This window comes from Aythya marila (assembly GCF_965140915.1).
Source record: "Aythya marila genome assembly, chromosome: 1".
Taxonomy (NCBI): domain Eukaryota; kingdom Metazoa; phylum Chordata; class Aves; order Anseriformes; family Anatidae; genus Aythya; species Aythya marila.
Genome location: NC_139042.1, coordinates 121,700,356 through 121,719,605, shown reverse-complemented (window position 1 = coordinate 121,719,605; position 19,250 = coordinate 121,700,356). Strand labels below are relative to the sequence as shown.

At 43.4% G+C, this 19,250-nt stretch overlaps 1 protein-coding gene across 1 annotated transcript; it reads right to left on the bottom strand.

Annotated features, from left to right (window-relative positions):
• Nucleotides 1-402: 402 nt before the first annotated feature.
• On the bottom strand, nucleotides 403-13,827 carry LOC309884181 (beta-1,4-galactosyltransferase 3-like). Its single transcript, XM_082772920.1, has 6 exons — nucleotides 13,426-13,827; nucleotides 6,868-7,103; nucleotides 5,791-5,981; nucleotides 5,031-5,153; nucleotides 2,249-2,347; nucleotides 403-1,338 (listed from the first exon to the last, which is right to left on the bottom strand). The coding sequence occupies exons 1-6, from the start codon at nucleotides 13,661-13,663 to the stop codon at nucleotides 1,197-1,199; spliced, it is 1,029 nt and encodes a 342-aa protein (XP_082629046.1). The 5' UTR covers nucleotides 13,664-13,827; the 3' UTR covers nucleotides 403-1,196.
• Nucleotides 13,828-19,250: the final 5,423 nt, after the last annotated feature.

Sequence of the window (19,250 nt, the reverse complement as noted above, 5' to 3'; positions counted from 1 at the left end):
TTCAAAAGGCATCTCTTGTCCTTTATAAGCTCACCTCGCCATGCAGTGGGAATGCTCAAGCATCTTGGGGCAGAATGGAAGTCTCATTTAATTCTGCAGCAGGCTGCAGGTTTGTGCATTATTCTGGAGAGATCTGGAAGGAAGTGCCCTGGTTAACAGAGCTGGAGAAAGACTGGGTGTTAGCTGGATAGAGCTCTTCAGTGAACAGAGAACAGGAACTTGACTGTAAGATCTCCGCATAACAAGGTAAAATATCCTATCTCACACTTACTGACTGACATAAAGATTACGAAAAAAGGCAAGGTGTAAAGAAGACTATCAGTGTTACTGGTAGGAAAGTACAAATGTGTTCCTGCCAGGGTCACAGCTGCACTGTTGACAGACTTTATTTAAATTTTTTCTCCAGTATTTTATTTCTTAGAAGTGTTTTATATTGAAGACAGATCAACCTTGAGAGATGATTAATGTTTGAGCAACAGCTGAAATACTAGATGAATTTCCCTATGCTGAGCAGGAAGTTAGGCCAGGAGAGAGCCTGGGGTTTCTTTCAGTGTGAATTACTGACACCTACAGTAAAAACTCTGCTGATCTGGCCACACAACCACAAATTCAAGCTCTATTTTCATCTGATTCCAGGGCAACTTCCTCTTTTACTCAGCTCTTATTAAATACACTAGAAAATCTTGATCCAAACATACACCTCAACTTTACTCAAATTCACAGAAGTATTTACAGAACTGTAATATCTTTCAACACTGAGTTCTTTCTCAAAATACAGCATTTCAGAGGCCTGGCTGACGGAATGGCTTGAATCCCACTTACCACTTGCGTAAGCAGCAGGACAGAGCTATCCAGCTATGGAACAAAGGTTCCAGAAATCTTGGGGTCAGCTTACTGTCAAGGAGACCTTAATCCCCAGAGCCTGAGGGATGACAGGTGGATTTGGTTCAGTAGTTTTTACAGTGCTTTAAAGGACTTCTACAGTAAGCCAGATCCTGTTTGTAGCTATCATACCCTAGTCCTGAAGCCTTTTTTTCTTCTAAATCCTGTACGCTCAGAAGAAAAGTTAAACGCATGAAAGACAACAGGATTAGTCTCAGGCACTGCAGACTCTGCACTAGAACAGGAGGTAGAGGCTGAATGCCTGTAAGCATGCTGCCGTGGTGAACTCACACTCCACTTTTGTTCACATTCTCTTAAGAAAATGGGGGAACGTATCCAATGTCCACGGTGATGTTGGTATAAAGAGGATGCTTTGTCCTAGAAAGAAGCTTGAACTCTAAGGAATTCATTCCATCATCCTTCCATGTTTTTCCAGTGTTGTGTCGGGAAGCAGACCTGAAGAAGGAAGAATAGCTGCAGTTAGGTGAAAGGACAAAGGTGATGTTTACAGCTGATGCTTTAAATAGAAGTAACAGAAGAAACAGTCTTCTAGGGGGCAGGGGATTAGCAGATGAAAGCTGCCAAAGCCCCCCCCAAAATTCTCCTTAGAGAAGGAGGAGGCTGAACAGATCTGAACTTCATGCTGGGTGTTACAAATGAGGACAACTTGGACCGGAACCTAATCAGAAAGGGAGACTGGTGGGGTGGCAGCTACACTCAAAAAAAAAAAAAAAAAAAGAGCCTGGCAGCAAGCAGAGAGCTGGGAATACAACAAGGAGGCTTGCAGGAACGGTGTACATAGGCTGCTGTAAGTACACTTAAGACAGGGTTGTTATGGAAACCTGAGTTTAAGATGACAGGGAAATCTGCACTGTCAGTGAGGATCCTCCACCACACTTGACCCAACACCTTCTACCAGCTTTTTCGTACAAAATTGGGTCTTTGCTAAGGTCTGTCATGTACCTTAATCACCTCCTCAAACTGGAATGCTGTTTTTTTTATTTTAATGGCACACTGAATCTGCAGACTGTAAAGCAAGCTTTGTGTATCTGGAAATTGTAACAAAGAACCTCTTCAAACAGAAACCTCCCTCTTCATAAGATGGACTGTGGTAGCATTTTTGAAACTGGTATTCCCTGAAAAAATTGATATTGAGTAGGAAACCAGGAGAAATACATTTACCCTTCAAATGCAGAGACATGAGCAGTACAGTTCACTTCAAGGTGACTACGAGCTTTCTTTAAACAGCAGCATGAAAGCAGAAAATAAGCAGTGGCACAAGACTTCATGTTTTGAGGAAGATGAGGGTAACGGACTGCTGCAAGGCAAGGAATAGTTTCCCACCTGTCCCTCTCTAGAGGGTTACCTTCTCCAAGGCTCTTCTGTCTCTTTGTTGGAATTCATCATTTTGTAGCGTCCAAGGTGAGATGGGGTCCGGACAATTTTCATTCCTGCTAACTGGATCCTTTAAAAGGAAGAATAAAATGTTTGTTTAGGTATAAGGATGTAATTTTGAGGCTTAGCTCTAGGGAAAGGTCAAGGGCAGAGAGGATGTTCAGTGTTAATGCAATCAAAGCAAAATGCAAAAGCTGAAGGGAATGAGTTTAACAGTGCCAAATTATCCTCTCCAGCAGGTTCTGACCAGGCTTAGACTAGGATGCTCTCAGCTGCACTGTATTTTGACAGGGTACTAAGAGGATTAGCAAGCAAGGAACAAACAACAGCATACAGAGCCTTCAAGAGCAACTCCCCTGCATCTGACAAGTGAGCATTATTTTCACTTCCTTGTAAGAGCAGAGCTGTTACTGCCTAGAGCTCCATCACCATTTTTTTTTAGAAAAAAATTGCCCTTTCTGAAAGAATCCAGGCCTGAGTTTCAGAATGAAGTTAAGTCTGTTCTTGAGAAGTGCCACTGCTGCAAATAGCCTTGATGAGAGCACTGCCTTCAAGAAAGATTGCTGTTCTGGTGTCTGTATGTAGCAACTGTGACCTGGTCAGCTGCAGGACAGTTTGAGGGGGGGAAAAAAAAAAAAAGGCAATCTGGAGCTTCAGAATTCTAAATTAGAACTTGCTAAGAACTGCATTTTGTGTGACTTTAAGCAATCCATTACAGATGGCATCTGTTAGCTTACCAACAGAAATCGCCAGTAATGCTGCTAGACCCAGTGAGCCTTTGTTATCGCAGGACACTGCTTATGCAAAGACAATTCCTGCAAATGTACGAATGAATGTTTGCCTCATTTAGGTTATTTAACTGGCATGTTTGCAGCATTTGATTGCCTTCTGTTGAGATCTAGTACCACAGCAAGCTGCACTGAAGCAGGAATGTTCTGAAGCTGAAAGAAGCTACAGAACTGAGTATTTGTTAGGCTGGAGATATCAGATGATTACATTTCACTGACTGACACTTATTTCAGTTTGGGTTTTAGACAAGGCAGCTTTTTGAACACCACTTATTTTGATTAAATGTACAATAAGAAAAAAGCACTAAACTAGCTTTGCTGTTGCAATATTAACTCTTTCATGAGGTTATTAGTTTAATGCATTCATTTACTGTTTTAAGAACCCAGATTTCCCTGCAGCTGATGATATTAACACAGCAGCAGTTCTAATTAAAATAGTATTTTATTCTAATAAAAGGTAAGTCCTGATGTTTACTAGGACCAACTTAAGTACCACAGTCCACCAACTGTAAGTAGCAGCCACAATTATTACTATTTTTGCTAATTGTCTTAATGAGCAGTATCCCAGCATGAAATCTTTATGCAGGACTTTTGGATATTTCACTGATGCTGGTAAGTTTTTTCTCTCTACCTTAAGAAGTGCTTGAGTACTCCTAAAAATCCAGTCCCACTAGGGGCATCAACCTGGTTATCCCAAACCAGCTATCTCATTCCTAGCTTTTGCAAGGTGAGACTTCAGCATATGAATAAAGCTTTAGTTAAGTCACTGTCTATGGATTCCACAAACCTAGAACCCTCTTTCTCTGAAAACTTGTGAGAATAGCAATGCAGGACTAATTTCCCTTCAAGAGGGGGCTATTTTGGGATCTACATAACCTGCTTGCCCTGAGACACTTCTGCAGGGAATTGTGCTCTCATGCATTAATTGAGATGACTTTACCACTGGTACTTGAAAAATCACACTAGAGGCCAAAGCTGTACTGAGAACAGCATTGTAATAGTCAATTTAAAGATGTTTTCTAGGCATCCTGTTATTGTAATAAGTGCTAAATCTCTGAACAACCATCCACCATTTCAACTAGCTAGCCCTGAAAGGAAAATGAGGATTTGTGTTAAGCAAACTGATTTCAATTCTCAGAAGAAAGAAAAGCTTTGTAAAGCCTCCTACAGTTCTCAACCAGAAAACTCTGCCAAAACTGTAATTTTGTTACAGTCTTCAGGACCAACAAAGCATAAAACTAAACTGACAATAATGGCCTTATAAACCACCCTGTAAGCTTGCCTCAGTGCAAGACAATAAAGATGCACAGTGCAACTACAGAGGTTAGTAAAGAAGATACAAGCCATGATTTTGTACTTGAAGCCATTTGCATGAGGCAGAGTACTTGAAACTAAACTCATTGTATTCACTTGCATAGCATGCTGCTGCCATGGCAACCACCCTACAAGAAAAAATCCTGTCAGAGCTCCCTGTCACTGACTCAGTGGTACGCAGACTTCTCCAGCGCTCAGCACAGAAATCAGACTTCCTTGTGTTCCTTAATTCCAAGTATTGGTGACTAGATAGTATTTAGAGCAACCTAGGTTGGCAACTGTTTGGGAAATGATAAAGAGAAAGAAAAATCAGGGTGGCTCATAGATTCCCTTCCTTGGGGCTGTTTATGTCAATGAAATCACTTGTCAGCTACAGGCAGTTACAACCCCTTGGAAGCAATCCTGAGCAAGTCAAGGCACTAGGATGTTTTACCCCCAGTGTCTGAGGAAAGCTTTGTCTTCCCATTGCACAATAATTAGTCAGATACTGAGCGTATTCTGACAGCCATCACACCCAATGCCAATAGCATTTGGATTGCAACGATGCTGCAAGCATGTTGAGGAGCCACATCTTAGTTCTTCCTCAGAATAATGCTAAATGTTTCACTCAACACCTGGGCTCTGTTTTTAGTCTGCCCTGTGCATCAGTACCTTGTAGCGATGTCGTCGTTTTCACCACCACTGCCCCAGTATGTGTTTGGAAACCCATTCATCTTCATGTAGTGCTCTGGAGTCAAAGCAGATACACCCCCAAAGAAGGACTTATATGGAAGACTAAAAAGAGAAGGGGGGAAAAAAAAAAAAAAAAGGATCAATATTGAGGGCTAATAACCAGTCCTTAACAAGCAAACAACACAATGCAAGTCACAGACATTAATCTCATCCCTTGCAGAATATTTGTAGAAGCAGATGGCTGCAGAGTAGCTGGTTTAACAGTACTCCTGTGGAAAGTTTTAAGCCCAGAATTAAGACACACTCATTATTTACTGAAACTTGAACCAGCAAAATCAGCATAATTCCTGCCCCTCCCTCTGAGTAGGTCAAGGTAAAGCTGGTTTTAAAATTAACTTCTCAAGTTAGTTCCAAATACCTACATTGCATCATGCATCTTCCATGTACCCCAGTAACTCCTACCCCATACTTTTATCCTGGGAAGAACTGGCAGATTTCTGATTGCCTTTATTGGCCAAGCTAAGCTAACAGTGGAACGGGGAAATACATGCACGGAACTGTTCACGTTATGTGGCTTAGGTCAGCCATACCCCTTCCTGGGGAAGCCACTAGTGCAAAAACAAAAAATAAACCCCCCAGATCTTAAAGGCAGCATGAATGTGGACAGAGAAAGAAGCAATCTATGAGGAAAGAGAACCCATTAGGATACAAACATCCCAAAGCAGAAGGAAGCACTTACTTGTAGTGAAACTTATCGATGGCGCTAGCCATCTGTTTGGGATAGTATTCATCACAGATGTAGAGATTATAGTCATTCTCAGGTACTAGATCCACATCATGCAGAAGAAGGCAGTCCCAATCTTCATCCTTCAGGGCCTCCCGGACACCAATATTAAGCAACTTTGCTCGGTTAAAAGTACCATTCCCCACCTGGAAAAAAAACACACCACACCATAAGTTGCTTCACCTAAACCAGAGGATCGTTTGATTCAAACTGGTGTTAGTGTAAAAGCCTCATCAACTGAATGACACTGGAGTGTTTCACCACTGGCTGAAAACTTCATCCCTAAACCCTGAAAGTTTTACTTCCTCTCTTCAAAATATTCTCAGGAACTGTGATGCATCAGGGGCCATACACCATTGGCATATGAGGAAGACAGACGTAGAGACCAGGTAAGTCAATCTTCAGGTCTACGCACGCACATCAACACTTCTGTCCTGACTACTGCTTCCTAAAGTTTAGAAATAAGAAAAACAGATCCCTGCCACAAACAAAAAGCTTCCTTTCAGCCCTACTCAGCTATCAGTTTCAATTAATGAACCCAGAACTGTCTGTCTCTCCACTGATCTTTTGCAACACCGGTCCCCCATCAGCTAAGTCGCGGCTGTTTGCCCTGCATAGGCTGGCACACAGCAAGGTCAAGCCAGATGTTTTCATTTAATGCAGTCTAAAAATACCTGATTTGAGTTTAGCATTTAGTCTCAACAGTTTTACTCAGTAGCTATGCTGACAAGCCACTGACAGACAGCCCACATTCAACTCTTGAACTGCTGAAAATACAAGTTACCACTTAATGACAGCTTTATCCCTCTGGAACTAAAAAAAGCACAACAAATCAATAGCAGAACAATGATCTTGACAAGTGGTAAGGTATTTCAATCAGCAGCAGCCATGGAGGTACGATGGCATATAATTGACCTGCTTGACCCAGGCATAAAACGGTGCTTCCACGTTGCAGGATTCACATTTCTTGCTCAGAACCTGATCTGGAAAACTCAGCCTCCCCCCAGCAGGGTGGATCTGATTTAAGCTTACCTGCTGAATCAAGTAGATTCTGTAACTGAGCTGCTGGCGCTGCAAGAAAGGATGGATATAGTAAAGAAGATGGTGAAGGTCCTTCTCCTGGTTGCTGTATGCTACGAGGATGGCTGATTTGTAGCGGGCCAAGCAGTGAGGTGGTCTGTAGAGGCCTCCGGACTGAACGAAAGGATTTTTTTTGATGATCATTCTTTCACTAGGGAGCGCCCTGAAGGAGACGATTAATGGACCAACTGTAAGGAGAGAGAAGAAAAAAAAAAACAAAAAAACAAACAGAAGTAAGCTCATAAATGCTTCTCAACTTTTGTGTAAGAAATACTGGATGAGTTGCAAATGGTCACTGCTGAAGACACCAGCTTCTCTTTTTCCTGGTATTGGCTCCCTGCTGCACAAGCAAAGCTGTCTTGTGTTACTTAGATGGTCTCCTTGAATAAATGTATTCCCTGTAAGAGTAGAGTTGAAAACAAATCTATGACAGGCTTTTTCTTTTGGCTGCCCGTATGGAAAAAGTCTGTGAGGCTCTTTCAGAGTAGATTCAAGGATAAAGACATCCAAAAAGATAATCAGCAGGTTGGGAGGAAATAGCCTGAAGTCTGGATGAATATAAATTATTTAAGAAACATAAATGGTTTAGGCAATGTTAGCTTTATCTCAAAAAAAAAAGTTTTAAGTTCAGTTTGATGTTAAAATCACATGACACAAGAGCTGTATTCACACTTTCCTATCAAAATTTTAGGAGAAACAGACAGCAGAGCTAAGAAGGGAGATGTTTCATAGTTACAGGAATAGGCATGGGGCAGCAATATGAGCTAGATAGGATAGTTCCTCTACTCAGAGTCAGTTTTAAATGCAAAACATCCACTGTGTTCAGGAATTTTTATTAAAATATACATTTTTTTCTGCATTTTTATCTGAATTCTTCAGAATGAAAAAGCTTGAGAAAAAAACAACATTAAGTATCAGTCACTTTGTTAACACAAGTCTTGCACTATAGCAATATGAAAACAAACAAATGCACGCTATGGTTATTCCTATACCTGTAGTGAGAAAAGGCTCAAGAATTAGGAAAAAAAATTTACATTTGCACACAAATCAGCGTATCTTAGTGGTTTCCAGCCACTGTCATCTTCTCTAAGAAAATAAAGCAAAAATGCAGAACAAACAAGATTAAATCTATCATTTAAATAAGCTAGGAGGAAACCTTTTACCTAGATTGCAATTAAGATCTGACAATCACAAGATTGTGGTTCTAAGTAGGCCCAACAATCCTCTGCAAGTCATGCTGCTCAAAGACAAAATACTTTTTACTCCAGAAGCCTGTGAGACAAGTTACTTATTTATTTGTACAGCTATAAATAAGACTTTCTTTTGCTTCCAAGCTCATAGTTAATCTTGTGACTGTTTTGAAGTGAGCTTTCGGTATCTTCTAAGCCAGGCTCCCTCTTCAGCAGTGAAATAAATTATCCTCTCTTGAAACGTCTGATAATGAAGCCTGGGAGAGAAAGAGTAAGTATTTAGGCCTGGTGTTTAGTAGCTTTCATGTCAGCTGGGAAAAGTACGCGTTTGTCTCAAGTCTGATGCATATTTAAGCAGGTGAGCCCACAGGGCATTTCTTCCAGCCTATCCTACGTGCAAGTCTCTGCTACAAATCTAACAAAGAACAGAACCGAACCTGCGTGCACCCACATCCTGTGTAACTGATGGAGAGGAAGCAACACCCCTTCAACTGGCTGGCTGGTTTTTGTGCAAGACTCAGGGAGTAACTCTGGAGTAAGACTGAAGCTGTCCATCCAGAGCCAGAAGTTGGTACACCTCACATCTCTGACAGGCAGACCTATGGCCAGTAGCAGTCTCCTTTTCCTTCTAAAAGAGCAGATGTGAGTGTTTCCTGAAGATCAGTAGGAATAGCCACCGATCCCATCCCTCACACAGTCAAAAAAAGGGCTAGAGGATTAGCCTCTGCCCATGATAAACTCATGAGCAATTTGATTTTGGCTACGTTACCCCGTGCAGGGAACTGGAGGATGCTGCTGTACTTGCCCATCTGAAGCAGAGGAGTAGTTGTTCTTCAGAGAACCACGCTGAGTTTCGTGTGTCTAGGTCGCATTTATTGTTTATTACTTTTAGGCAGGCAGTTTCCTGTGCCGCCTCTAAGGCCACCGCATTTCAGTCCAACAGTGTTTTAAACCTGTAATTTATGCTGCTTTGCAGATTTACGAACTCCCTGATTATCAGTTCTTTTTAACTAAAGCGCCATTACCCAGCAATTTGATGACAACTGGAGCTTGCTGAAGAAACGTTATCTTCAGATTGGATTTCGGCTACAGATCATTGCTCCCAGGAAAACATAAAAAAAAGGAATTAATCCCTTTTGTTCTCCCACAAAGGCATGTTTTTGTTTTCCCTACCACAATCCAGGCTATTTGCATTACAGAGGAAGATTCTGTAGCAATAATCCTTAAATCCCCAAAATTAAATCTGAATTTCGACACAAGGGAAGGAGTGAGATAACATGCATGATCTTCACTCCTGTCACCTCCCTGCATACACAAACACACGATTCATGAGGATAACACATGAATTTTATCATTTTATTTCCAGATGTCATCTTCTCCTGAGCTGCCTGGCTCCATACCCCAAAAAAACTCAGCTCTGAAACTCAGCAAAATGTCAAGCAAAAACAACAAAAAAAGTTAAAGCCTGTGACATATCCCCCAGACCTCTGGCTGCCTTACAACTTGGCTATAAACAAAATTCTGGCTCTCCGCTCTCCTTCCTGTCCAGTTTCAACTAACAACCAGCTACTGCGCTGTAATCCAATTAAATCCCACACGTGAACAGCACGGTTGCAGGCTGGCCCAAGTAGGGAAAAATACAACAGCTGAAGCTCAGTTTTGGGAAAGGACAAAGAAAAACAAAACAAAAACACCACCTTGGTCGTGCTAGAAAGCACAGGATCCCAATTCAGACAAGGTACAAGATCAACCCCTTGATATACCCAGTCAATTTTCCCCACAGCCTGGTTCCTCAGCTCCTTCTGTGCCTGCATCACCGCAGGGAGAGCGTTTAATTGATAGGAAACCTCAGTGCACAGAGAAATAAATACAAGTCCCTGCCCATATTGTCAGCTGGTGCCTGGGACAGCATGCTCCCTGCTTGTTTTAATTCCCAGGCAACACATCTGAGTATCAGGGGACCCATTAACTGTGACCAGATCTATTCCACCTTAAGGAAGGAGCTACATGACTTCTAAACACCATCTTGCTATACATTTAATTCAGAATAAGCCGCTGTAATAATTGAGTTCGATAAGTAAAGCTTGCACAAGCTAAACAAGCTGTAATGGTAGCAGGGATGAATATATCAGTGAAAAAGCGCAGCAGCACACAGTATATTACTTACGCATTACTTTACTTCATATTGTATAATTCTACCACTACCTGGATGAAAAAGAAATAAAAAGCAGACTGACAGCCTTAATTTAAGCATCAATTTCCAATGACAGAACATGAGGCTGCCTCAGCAGCAGCTAAAGATAAATCTCAGCATTATTACCTCTTCACTTCCCTTTTAAGAGGAGAGAAGCTCTAGTGGGAGAGCACGCGTTGCAAAAGGCAGCAGGAACAGCTCAGTGCCACAACAGATGGTCCTGCTCATGAAAAGGTTGTGGCAGGAGTGAAAAGGAATAACTGCTACAGGAAGGGCCTGAAAAAGTTCTTCCACTGCATGACAGGATTTCAAAAAAATCAGAGATGCAGATGGAACATGGGACTATTAAGGCTTCAAGAGCCAAATTAACTCATTCAGCACACACCATGCTGGAAGTAATGTACCCCTCCGAAAAAAATAAATCAGAGCCATCTGCCATCGAGCTTTTTCCTGGTAAGAGGAAACGATGAACTGACAAAAACAACGCATCTCACACACAATGTGAGAACACCAAATTTTGGGTTTAAATGCTGCTCGGTTAAGTTTGAGTGAGAGCAACTCAAGCATAAGAATGCTCTGCTTTTTCCAAAACCAAAGGTGGAAACAGGCAACTGGTTATTTGTACAGAAACTTCGAAGGAACTGAAGTAACAGTCTCAGTATTACTGAAGACATTGAGTATCCAGTACAATGCTTTGGGAGTTATGGACCATGAAAGGGTCAATGGGCACCACCGAGCATTAAAAAGCTAAATCCAGATCTTCTTCCCAGGCAGAGATGTTAAGCAATTACATTTTCAGTTAATTCTTACTCCACTGCCCTGGAAATGGATTCAGGTAGCTGAAAAAAGACAGATGGAGCTGCAATCTGATCTTCTGTTCAAGCAATTAGTTAACTGATCTACTGTATACATAAGTGGGGAAAGCACTGCACTTCATAAAAGCCCCAATCCAGGAAATATTTATGTCATTTGGCATTCTTCCAGTTACTTTAACATGTTTTGGAGTGGACACGGTGAATTATTACCAGCTCTGAATTGCAGACTGGAGTCCACAAGAATTGATTTGAAATCTCATTTAATGGGTTTATGAAATTAATATTAATCGCTCTCTCTGATGTAATGCTTCCAAGAGAGATCAGTCCCAGGAGCGATGGTAACAGCCAATCAAGACAGTTGTAAGGTCTTTATACATCTGTTTTCTATGTGATGGGCACATCTGAATGTGAGGGGCAAGCACCTCACAGAGCAGCATGCTTTTCTAGAAGGAAAAATAACAAAACACCCTCAGAGGAGTCTGGCATATACCAATAACAGAAGGAATATGTTATTTCTTGTATTTAAAAAGGTAATATCACCTAGCAGTAGCAGAATGTTTGTTTTTCTTAAGCTGGAATTGTATCAATGCTCCAATAGATTGTTTCACAGCAAGGGTCTTCACATGCTCAATTCTAACTTTTGGAGTTAGTAAAAACTTCCTCAAAACTTAGGAAAAACTTCCACAGTCACGTTGCCTCATTCTTTCTCCTAGTCAACTTTACCATTTGCTTCTGCCTGTAACTAGCATTGTCCTTATTTTAGCCCATGCAGGCCAACCCACCCTCTTCTTAACTCTCCCAAAGATGGGGAAAAGAGGTCTTAAAAAGGTTTCATAGCTTTGAAAGCACCGATTGCTTTAGCATAGTTTTACTTTGCATGTGCCTCTTCCATGTGCATCATCACTACTCTTGCTTATCTGATTGTTTGCAGATGAGCTGTACAGAATCACACTTTGTTTGCAAGGTACGAGGACATTTCTGCTGTGCTTTCACGTAAAACTAATGAGTCTGAAACACAGAATTGTAGCTTCCCAAAACAATTGATGGGTTTTGGTTAGAGGTGAACTGAGACTACACTAAGACCATTACAAATAGCACTTGTGCAAAGAGACTCTGTACTTTCAGTATTTCAGTAACATAGCAGAGCTGTTTCCAAGAACAGTGCTGAAGTGCATACCCAGAAGTTTTACAACTTCATCATACATACTGCATGGGTTTCATTGAACTTCAGCAAGGGGAGGGAAGAAAACTCTGTGAAAGAACACACATCCTTATGAGGATTGAAGAGTCAAAAAAGGCTCATCTGGAGCACCCCAGCAAAGCTCTTAAACCTAGATAAGCAACTTGACACAGAAGGAAACGCAGCCACAGTTTCCCACAGTACTTGCACCTGCGAAGCAAGGCCAGCCACTTCGCTCTCACTGGGCTCCATTTGCAGTCAGCTGCTTCCCTAGAACACCAGCACAACTAAGCAGTCCTTGACTACTGACACGCAGAACCTAAAAATCACAGAAACCAGAACAGTACAGATAAAAAGACCAGAGTAACTTACTGCGTTGTAGACTCTGAAGCAGAAATAGCCAAACCACCTGCACGTGCATGCTCACAGAACTCAGCTGTCTGGCTAGAAGGGCTCCACTAATCCCACGGACAAACCACTTCACCACCAGACTTGCTTTAGGGCTTGGACTTTGCATCTGCTCAAAGTTTCTGAGCTCTTTTAGCAGTGCAAGAGCTGAGTTCACACTGACTCCAGGACCAGCTCTGACCTGCTGCGAGTTGGATGCAATCTTTAGACTTTTAAGCTTAATGGAGGAGTTTTTGGGTCTAAATGGCACACAGTCACAGGCCAAAGCAATCGCCACTAAGAGCAAGGTGCCAAGACACACTCTCTTTAAATATTTAGAGTACTTAACATCAATGGATATTGAATTACAGGCTCGACATAAGGCTGAAATAAAGAAACCAGGAGTGAGTCAGCGAGCAGGGAGATCCAAATCCCAAAGCACAACTGTGGGCACACTTTGTGTAGGATGACCAAGCTGAGGGGGGAGCAAAGGAAGAAAATAAAAGCTTTATTAGCTTGGGATTAACGCTGTGCTTTGGTTTCACTTGTTTCCCTACGCAACATCTAACCAACCCCTTGGCATGGAAAGTTTGCAGCTCACTGACACACTTTACCTCACGAAACCAATGAAAACGAGTCAATTAACACCGTGAAGCTCTGCCAGTGGAAGAATACCACTTTTAAAGCAGAAAAGCTGGAAAAACATGCACTTGAGCGGCGGCGGCAGCAGCAGGCGGTACGTACCCAGCAGCGGCGAGCGGGCCGAGCAGTAGGGCAGAGCATCCTCGGCGGGGCGGCGGGCGAGCAGGCTGAGGTTGGTGTACACATCGTGGGGCTTGGAGAAATCCGGCACCTGAGGCGAGCCCGACAGCCCGCGGAACACCCCGGCCGGGCCGCCTCGGTACAGGATGAGGATGAAGAGCGCCTGGAAGGCGAGGAGGAAGAGCAGAAAGCAGGGGTTTTCGACGCGAGGCAGGGACATGGCTCTCAAACTCCTTCACACCGGCACCTCCCGAGGCTCTGCCTCACGGCCGGTGCCACCCCTCCCCGCTGCCGACACCGCCAGGAGGGGAGCGGCCGCCCGCGGCCCCCCGCAGCCCCGCTCCGAGCCCGCAGCGACCGCTCTAAGGAGGGGAAGGAGGGGGCGGCCGCCATTTAACGTGCCCCCGCCCTTCCCGTGAAACTACAGCTCCCAGCATGCAGCGCGGGAAAGGGCCGCGCCCGGCTGCGCTTCGCCGCCGCGAGGCATGCTGGGAGTTGAAGTCCCCACGGCGGGGCCGTGGGGCCCTGAGGGGTAACGGTGCTGTGGGGCGGGTAGGGACCCGCTGGTGTGTCGGGCTGTCACAAATCATTTTTTTATTTTTAATTTTTAATTTTTTTTAATTTTTTTTATTTTTTTTAACTTTTTATTTTATTTTATTTTATTTTATTTTATTTTATTTTATTTTATTTTATTTATTTTTTATTTACAAGGTACTTTATGCGTGATTCCTGTCGAGCAGCTTTTGGGTAGAAATTAAAATTCCATGAAAATGCTGAAAACGAGCGCTGCAATATTGGTTTTCATCCGTTAAGTCTTCCTTGGAGCAGTCAGCCTGGTGGCACATGAAACAGTCTGATGGTACAATAAACATATATATTCTTTAAATCATATTGATTTATTAGGGAAAGGGGATGGTGTGTGCACTGTGTGCATATGTGGAGTTGAAGTAACTGTTTTTGGTAATGGTGTTTTTCAGGATTTTTGGAAGAGATTGAAAGCACGCCTGACATGGCCGAGTTTCCCTCACAGGTGGAGACAGGAAAAGCTCTTCTGCACTTCCAGCACAGTCACTGTCCTGCCTTTAAATGACCGAATTGAGCAAGATTTGATCAACTGAAATAAATGCACCGCTCTCTACCTGCATCTCAGGAGACTACAGAAGTGTTTCACCTGAATAGATGCCACAGCAAGGAACCTCCTTTCGTTGCCTCACTGCCTATAAAAACTTTGGCTTTTACACCCCCGTCTTCTCTGTTTGTTTTCTTAATGAAATGGGGCATGTGTGATTGTGCTGTCAGTCTTTCTGCCTTCTCTAATAATGGATTTAACGTGCTGTCCATTTTCACTTAATTTTGACAGAGAAAAAGACATCTTCTGTAAGAAGCCATCTAGGAAAAGGCAGTAGCTGGGTTTGCACTGGGGAAAGTAGTAAAAATCAAATTTTTCCCTTGCAAGAAGGGGCAGGCCTCCTCAGCTCAGCCTCCCATCCCATTCCAAGACAAAGCTGTCCCATATGCTGGCTCATCAGTCAACATGCATGTCTCCAAACCAGGCAAAGCAGCTACCAACAGGAGGTTGCATGGGAAAAAGATGGGGCTAGAGGTGGTACCGTGTGTGTTGGGAGTACTCCTGCTTCAGAGCTGGATGAAGGGATGTCGGGAGACACATCTATAAGAGACTTGATCTCATTTATTCTGCTGGACAGAACAACCTGTTATTACATGAGGCCTGGGTGTAAACTATTGCCATTTCACATTTAATTTAAAATAATTTGTTGTGGTTTTGTTGTTGTTAAGAATAAATGTATTTAACGCTTCTTTTGCTGGGACTAAGTCTGTTTTTATTGAAACCTACCCAATCCTGCAGCAAAGTCTGCTTTTCTTGCACACTGCTTTGAAGCTCTACCATTTGTGTTCTTCCTGCGGCATTCTCTCCATTACCATGGCAAACACACCCTGCTTGTCTTCATGTTCATAAAACAAAGTGATGCCCTCTGCTCTTCTGAAAGCTGCAGTGAGTACAAAGCCATGGATGGGAAAGAATTAATCTCTGCATCCATCACAGGGGAACCTCTGTGTCTAAAACATGCATAGGAACCAAGATATTAGTGCTGACATGGGTTTTCTGGCATTAATTGTTTTAGGAGCTGGTACTGCCTGAATTTACACTTGGATCACAGTGGGAAGTAATGGTGTAGGAAGAATTTGGGCAAGGCTTGTCTGTCTGCATCCATTTCTGAGGCAGGGAGAAGCCAGACACACTGCAGCTGATCTGCATCAGCAGCTCTGCTAACTTATGGCAGTCAGGTGTTGTAAAAATTGTCACCTTGTGCCTGTTCTGGGGCACAACAAGGTCAGCTGGAAAGGCAACAGCCTGCACCAAACTTCAGTTCAGCCTGTGCACATATACATGCTATATATGCTTCCCATATACATGGGAAACTAACATGTAACTAGCCACATCAGCTGTGCACAGAGGGAGCCAAACAACACATGTTTCTGTGCTGGCTGGGAGAGCTGAAGCTCCAGGAACATTTCCTTCAAGATTCTTCCAAAACCAAATGCAAGAATCATGATCCTTCTCATTCCCCTTCTCCCATTGTCACCAAAATGGGTGGATCAGAAACCACCAGAAGCCTTTTTTTCCTCACAAAAGAGCAAGCGTGGACTGGAGAGCTGAATGCAGATCAGAACTCTGTGGTGCCAGCAAGCCCAAGTCTTTTCAAGGTCACTGCACTCCTATTTTTTACCTGCCGTAGAATGCCGGGGGGGATTTGAATTAAAAATGAATTGGATTGCTTAAATGAAAAAAAAAAAAAGAAAAAAAAACACCAACAATCCAACCTGTCTCCACTGAAGCATGAAAGGGAGCTGGCAAGCATTTTAGCAACCCCTGTGCACAGATGTATTGAGGGCACTGATAGAGGAAAACAATGTGAGACTGGATCTGTAAGGTGCAGGAACAGGGCTGTCTTGGCAGTCAAAGGTCTGCCTTTCTCATTTTCACGTCTGCTTGAGAAATTAAATGAATGCATAGGAAAATAAAAAAAGACAAACACCATCTTCAATAGAGCTTGAAATTAAGTTTGTGCAAGAGCCTCTGGATGTCCCAGGGGAAGGAGCTTCCCCTCCCTCCCTCCCTCCAAGTGTAAATTCACCTCCAATCAGTCCTGAATGTGATGAGGGACTGAGAGAAGTACCTCACCATTTAACAAGATTCATTCTTGCTTGCTCTTTCTCCTCCTTCTCCCTTCCTTAACTCCAGGGACCTGCACCAGTTCCTGGCTTAAAATGCAACCGTGTGGCTGGGAAGCTTAGCCTTGAAAATGCAGGGCTCAAGAAGGGGAAGAGCATGTACTGGTGTGACAGAGTGATACCAAACAATCCCCAGGGTTTCTATCAAGGAAAGCAGCATTAATCCTTGTGAAGGCACTGCAGAGGCTTTCAGTCACCACTGACAAGCAGAGCTGTCCCTCTGTTTTTTTGGGGGAGGGGGGGGGGGAAGGCGGCACATTTTTCTAGTAGGGTGGACATTTCAGAGGCCTTTGGCCACCACAGTTCTTTCTCAGCTTTTCATAGGATGTTTTGCTTGTACACGTCATGTTGCACTTTAAGCAAAACCTGTGTGAACAGGCTTTTTCATTATATAAGCAGCTACGGATTTTGCTTGTACTCCAATATGCTAAATTTTTAGTGATGCTTCTTCAGAATATCCTTAAAAGTGTTTCCGTGTTTCTGAGAGGCAGGTCCTTTGTTGTAATAAAAAAACACAAAAAAGCATCAAAGTTACAGATAGCTGATGTGAGGTACCTTGGTCAAATGACAGAGTAAATCAGTGAGAGCAACCTGCTTGCCCATGCCTGCTTCCCATCGCTTCCTGTCCTTAACAACTGCTTCTCCTTCCAGGAAAAAGGAAGAAGTTGAAAAACCTCTCTTGGGAGGTTTCATGGCCGCTGGAACCATTTGGGAGAGGCTTTTCACAGAGCAGAGAGGCCAAATGGGTGCATGGCCTTGGATCAATGTTTGCTGACACCTGAAATGTCACCCAACCGACAGCTTGCTGCTAGAGATGCTGTGGCGCTATGGAGCTTACACTACATACCCCCGTTCCCTTCTGTCTCTTTCCTTCACCTCCAAAATGCAGACATCAGTCTCAGGGACCTGAAATGTTTTGCTTGAAGTTCTCTCGTAGCATCTGGGTCAGATGAAGACCAAAGGGAGTACCCTTGGAATGAGAACAACTAAAACCAATACATTTTCCAGGAGCGTCCACTCTGTTTTCCTCCAAAAGAAGTAAACCCTCGTGCTACAAGACAGACAACGGTGTAATATTGTACTATTCACATCATATTTAATAACGCGCTAGTACCATTCAATATAAATAAATAACCATTAAAAATTACTTCCTTGACATTCTCTTTCCTCTGTCAATAGCATTTTCTGCAACAGGAAATGTTAGTAATATTCATCGGTTGGTGAATTGGATGAATTTCAGAGAACATGAGTATCAGATACTAAGATGCTAGTAAAAAACAGGCGCTGGGATGCCTCCTCGAAGCACTTTGGGCTTGATCTGCAGCTTTATTGCACCCCTCATTCACTTTCCCTGAAGCCTGTAACTCTCACTGCTGCTCCACACCTGGGCTCTCCCACCAAGCTCTGCTAACAAAACTAACATCAGAGCTGGTGGTGTCTCCTGCTGACCTACCCTTAGATGATGCAGCCAGGCTGGCAGCAGCCTGTGCTGTCCTTAGTTTGCTCTACAGGGAAAGGAATATTTGTGCTGAACTGGTTGAAACGTCTGCTAGCCTGGGGTAACACTTATGTACATCCACACAAAGTCTCGGCCCTGAACAATTTAGTGTCTGGCAGAATTTCTTGGTTCACCGATTCCTTTCTCCACAGGGTCAGGCTGAGGCAAGAGTGGAAATGGCACGAAAGGGACAGTCTCAGACAGGCACTGAGCGTACCATATCACTGCAATCCAGGGTCCCAGGGGGAAAAATAAAAACAGTAATTTTGCTTTCTTATGGGGACGGAGTGAGAAGTCATTTCTAAAAGCACGTGTGCTTTGCAGCAGGAGCAGACCCTCGCTGCAAACATCCACTGGCAGTGCCAAAATCCTGTGTAGGCCCCGCATGAGATTAAAGGCTGGGGAATTAATCACCATATCCCCTCCTTTTCATACGGGCAGAAACCGTGCCCATCTTGGAGGGGAAAATGGAAGATCATAAATCAACTCCTTTACTCCCTTGCTCTCTGCTCATGCACTAAACCCAGAAAGATAAGGATGTAATCTTGTTTTAATGGTGTGTGGAATCACTGGGCCCGCCTGCCTGATGGCGGGGACGGGTCAGCAAAGCCCGCTGGAGTGCAAGGCCTGGTTACCTCATACAGAGGCTGGGACATAAAGCTCTGAGCAAAGCCTGGTTACAAAGCTCTGACATTTGGAGAATGAAAAGTGTTTTGCAGAAGCCAGGCTTCCTTCACGCCATCCACTTCCAATATGCCAGACCCTTGCTCTGTAAGGACTTTTCTAGGGTCTCGAGACGACACAGTGCTCATAGCCCATTCCGTATCCCTTTGGTGCTGAGATGCTAGCAGGGTGGCCTTGTCACACTAAACACAGCCCCTCTCTCTCTCTGCTGCCTATTCTTTGCTTTCTCATGCCTTCCTCCCCACTAGGCTTCATCTCACTCCCTTTGCCCCTTCCTGTACTTTAACCCCAGTCCCACAGCAAGATGCCTGGGTGCTAGCTCCCCAGTGAGGGAACACAGACCAACTCTCTCAGATACCCTTCAAAAAGC

Excerpts from the sequence above, each read along its gene's own strand:
- LOC309884181 (XM_082772920.1), bottom strand. The coding sequence starts at position 13,663 with ATGTCCCTGCCTCGCGTCGAAAACCCCTGCTTTCTGCTCTTCCTCCTC. Across the intron at positions 7,104-13,425 it reads GGCCCGCTCGCCGCTGCTGG|TTGGTCCATTAATCGTCTCC; the intron begins GTACGTACCGCC and ends CTCTCCTTACAG. Across the intron at positions 5,154-5,790 it reads ATCGATAAGTTTCACTACAA|TCTTCCATATAAGTCCTTCT; the intron begins GTAAGTGCTTCC and ends TTCTCTTTTTAG.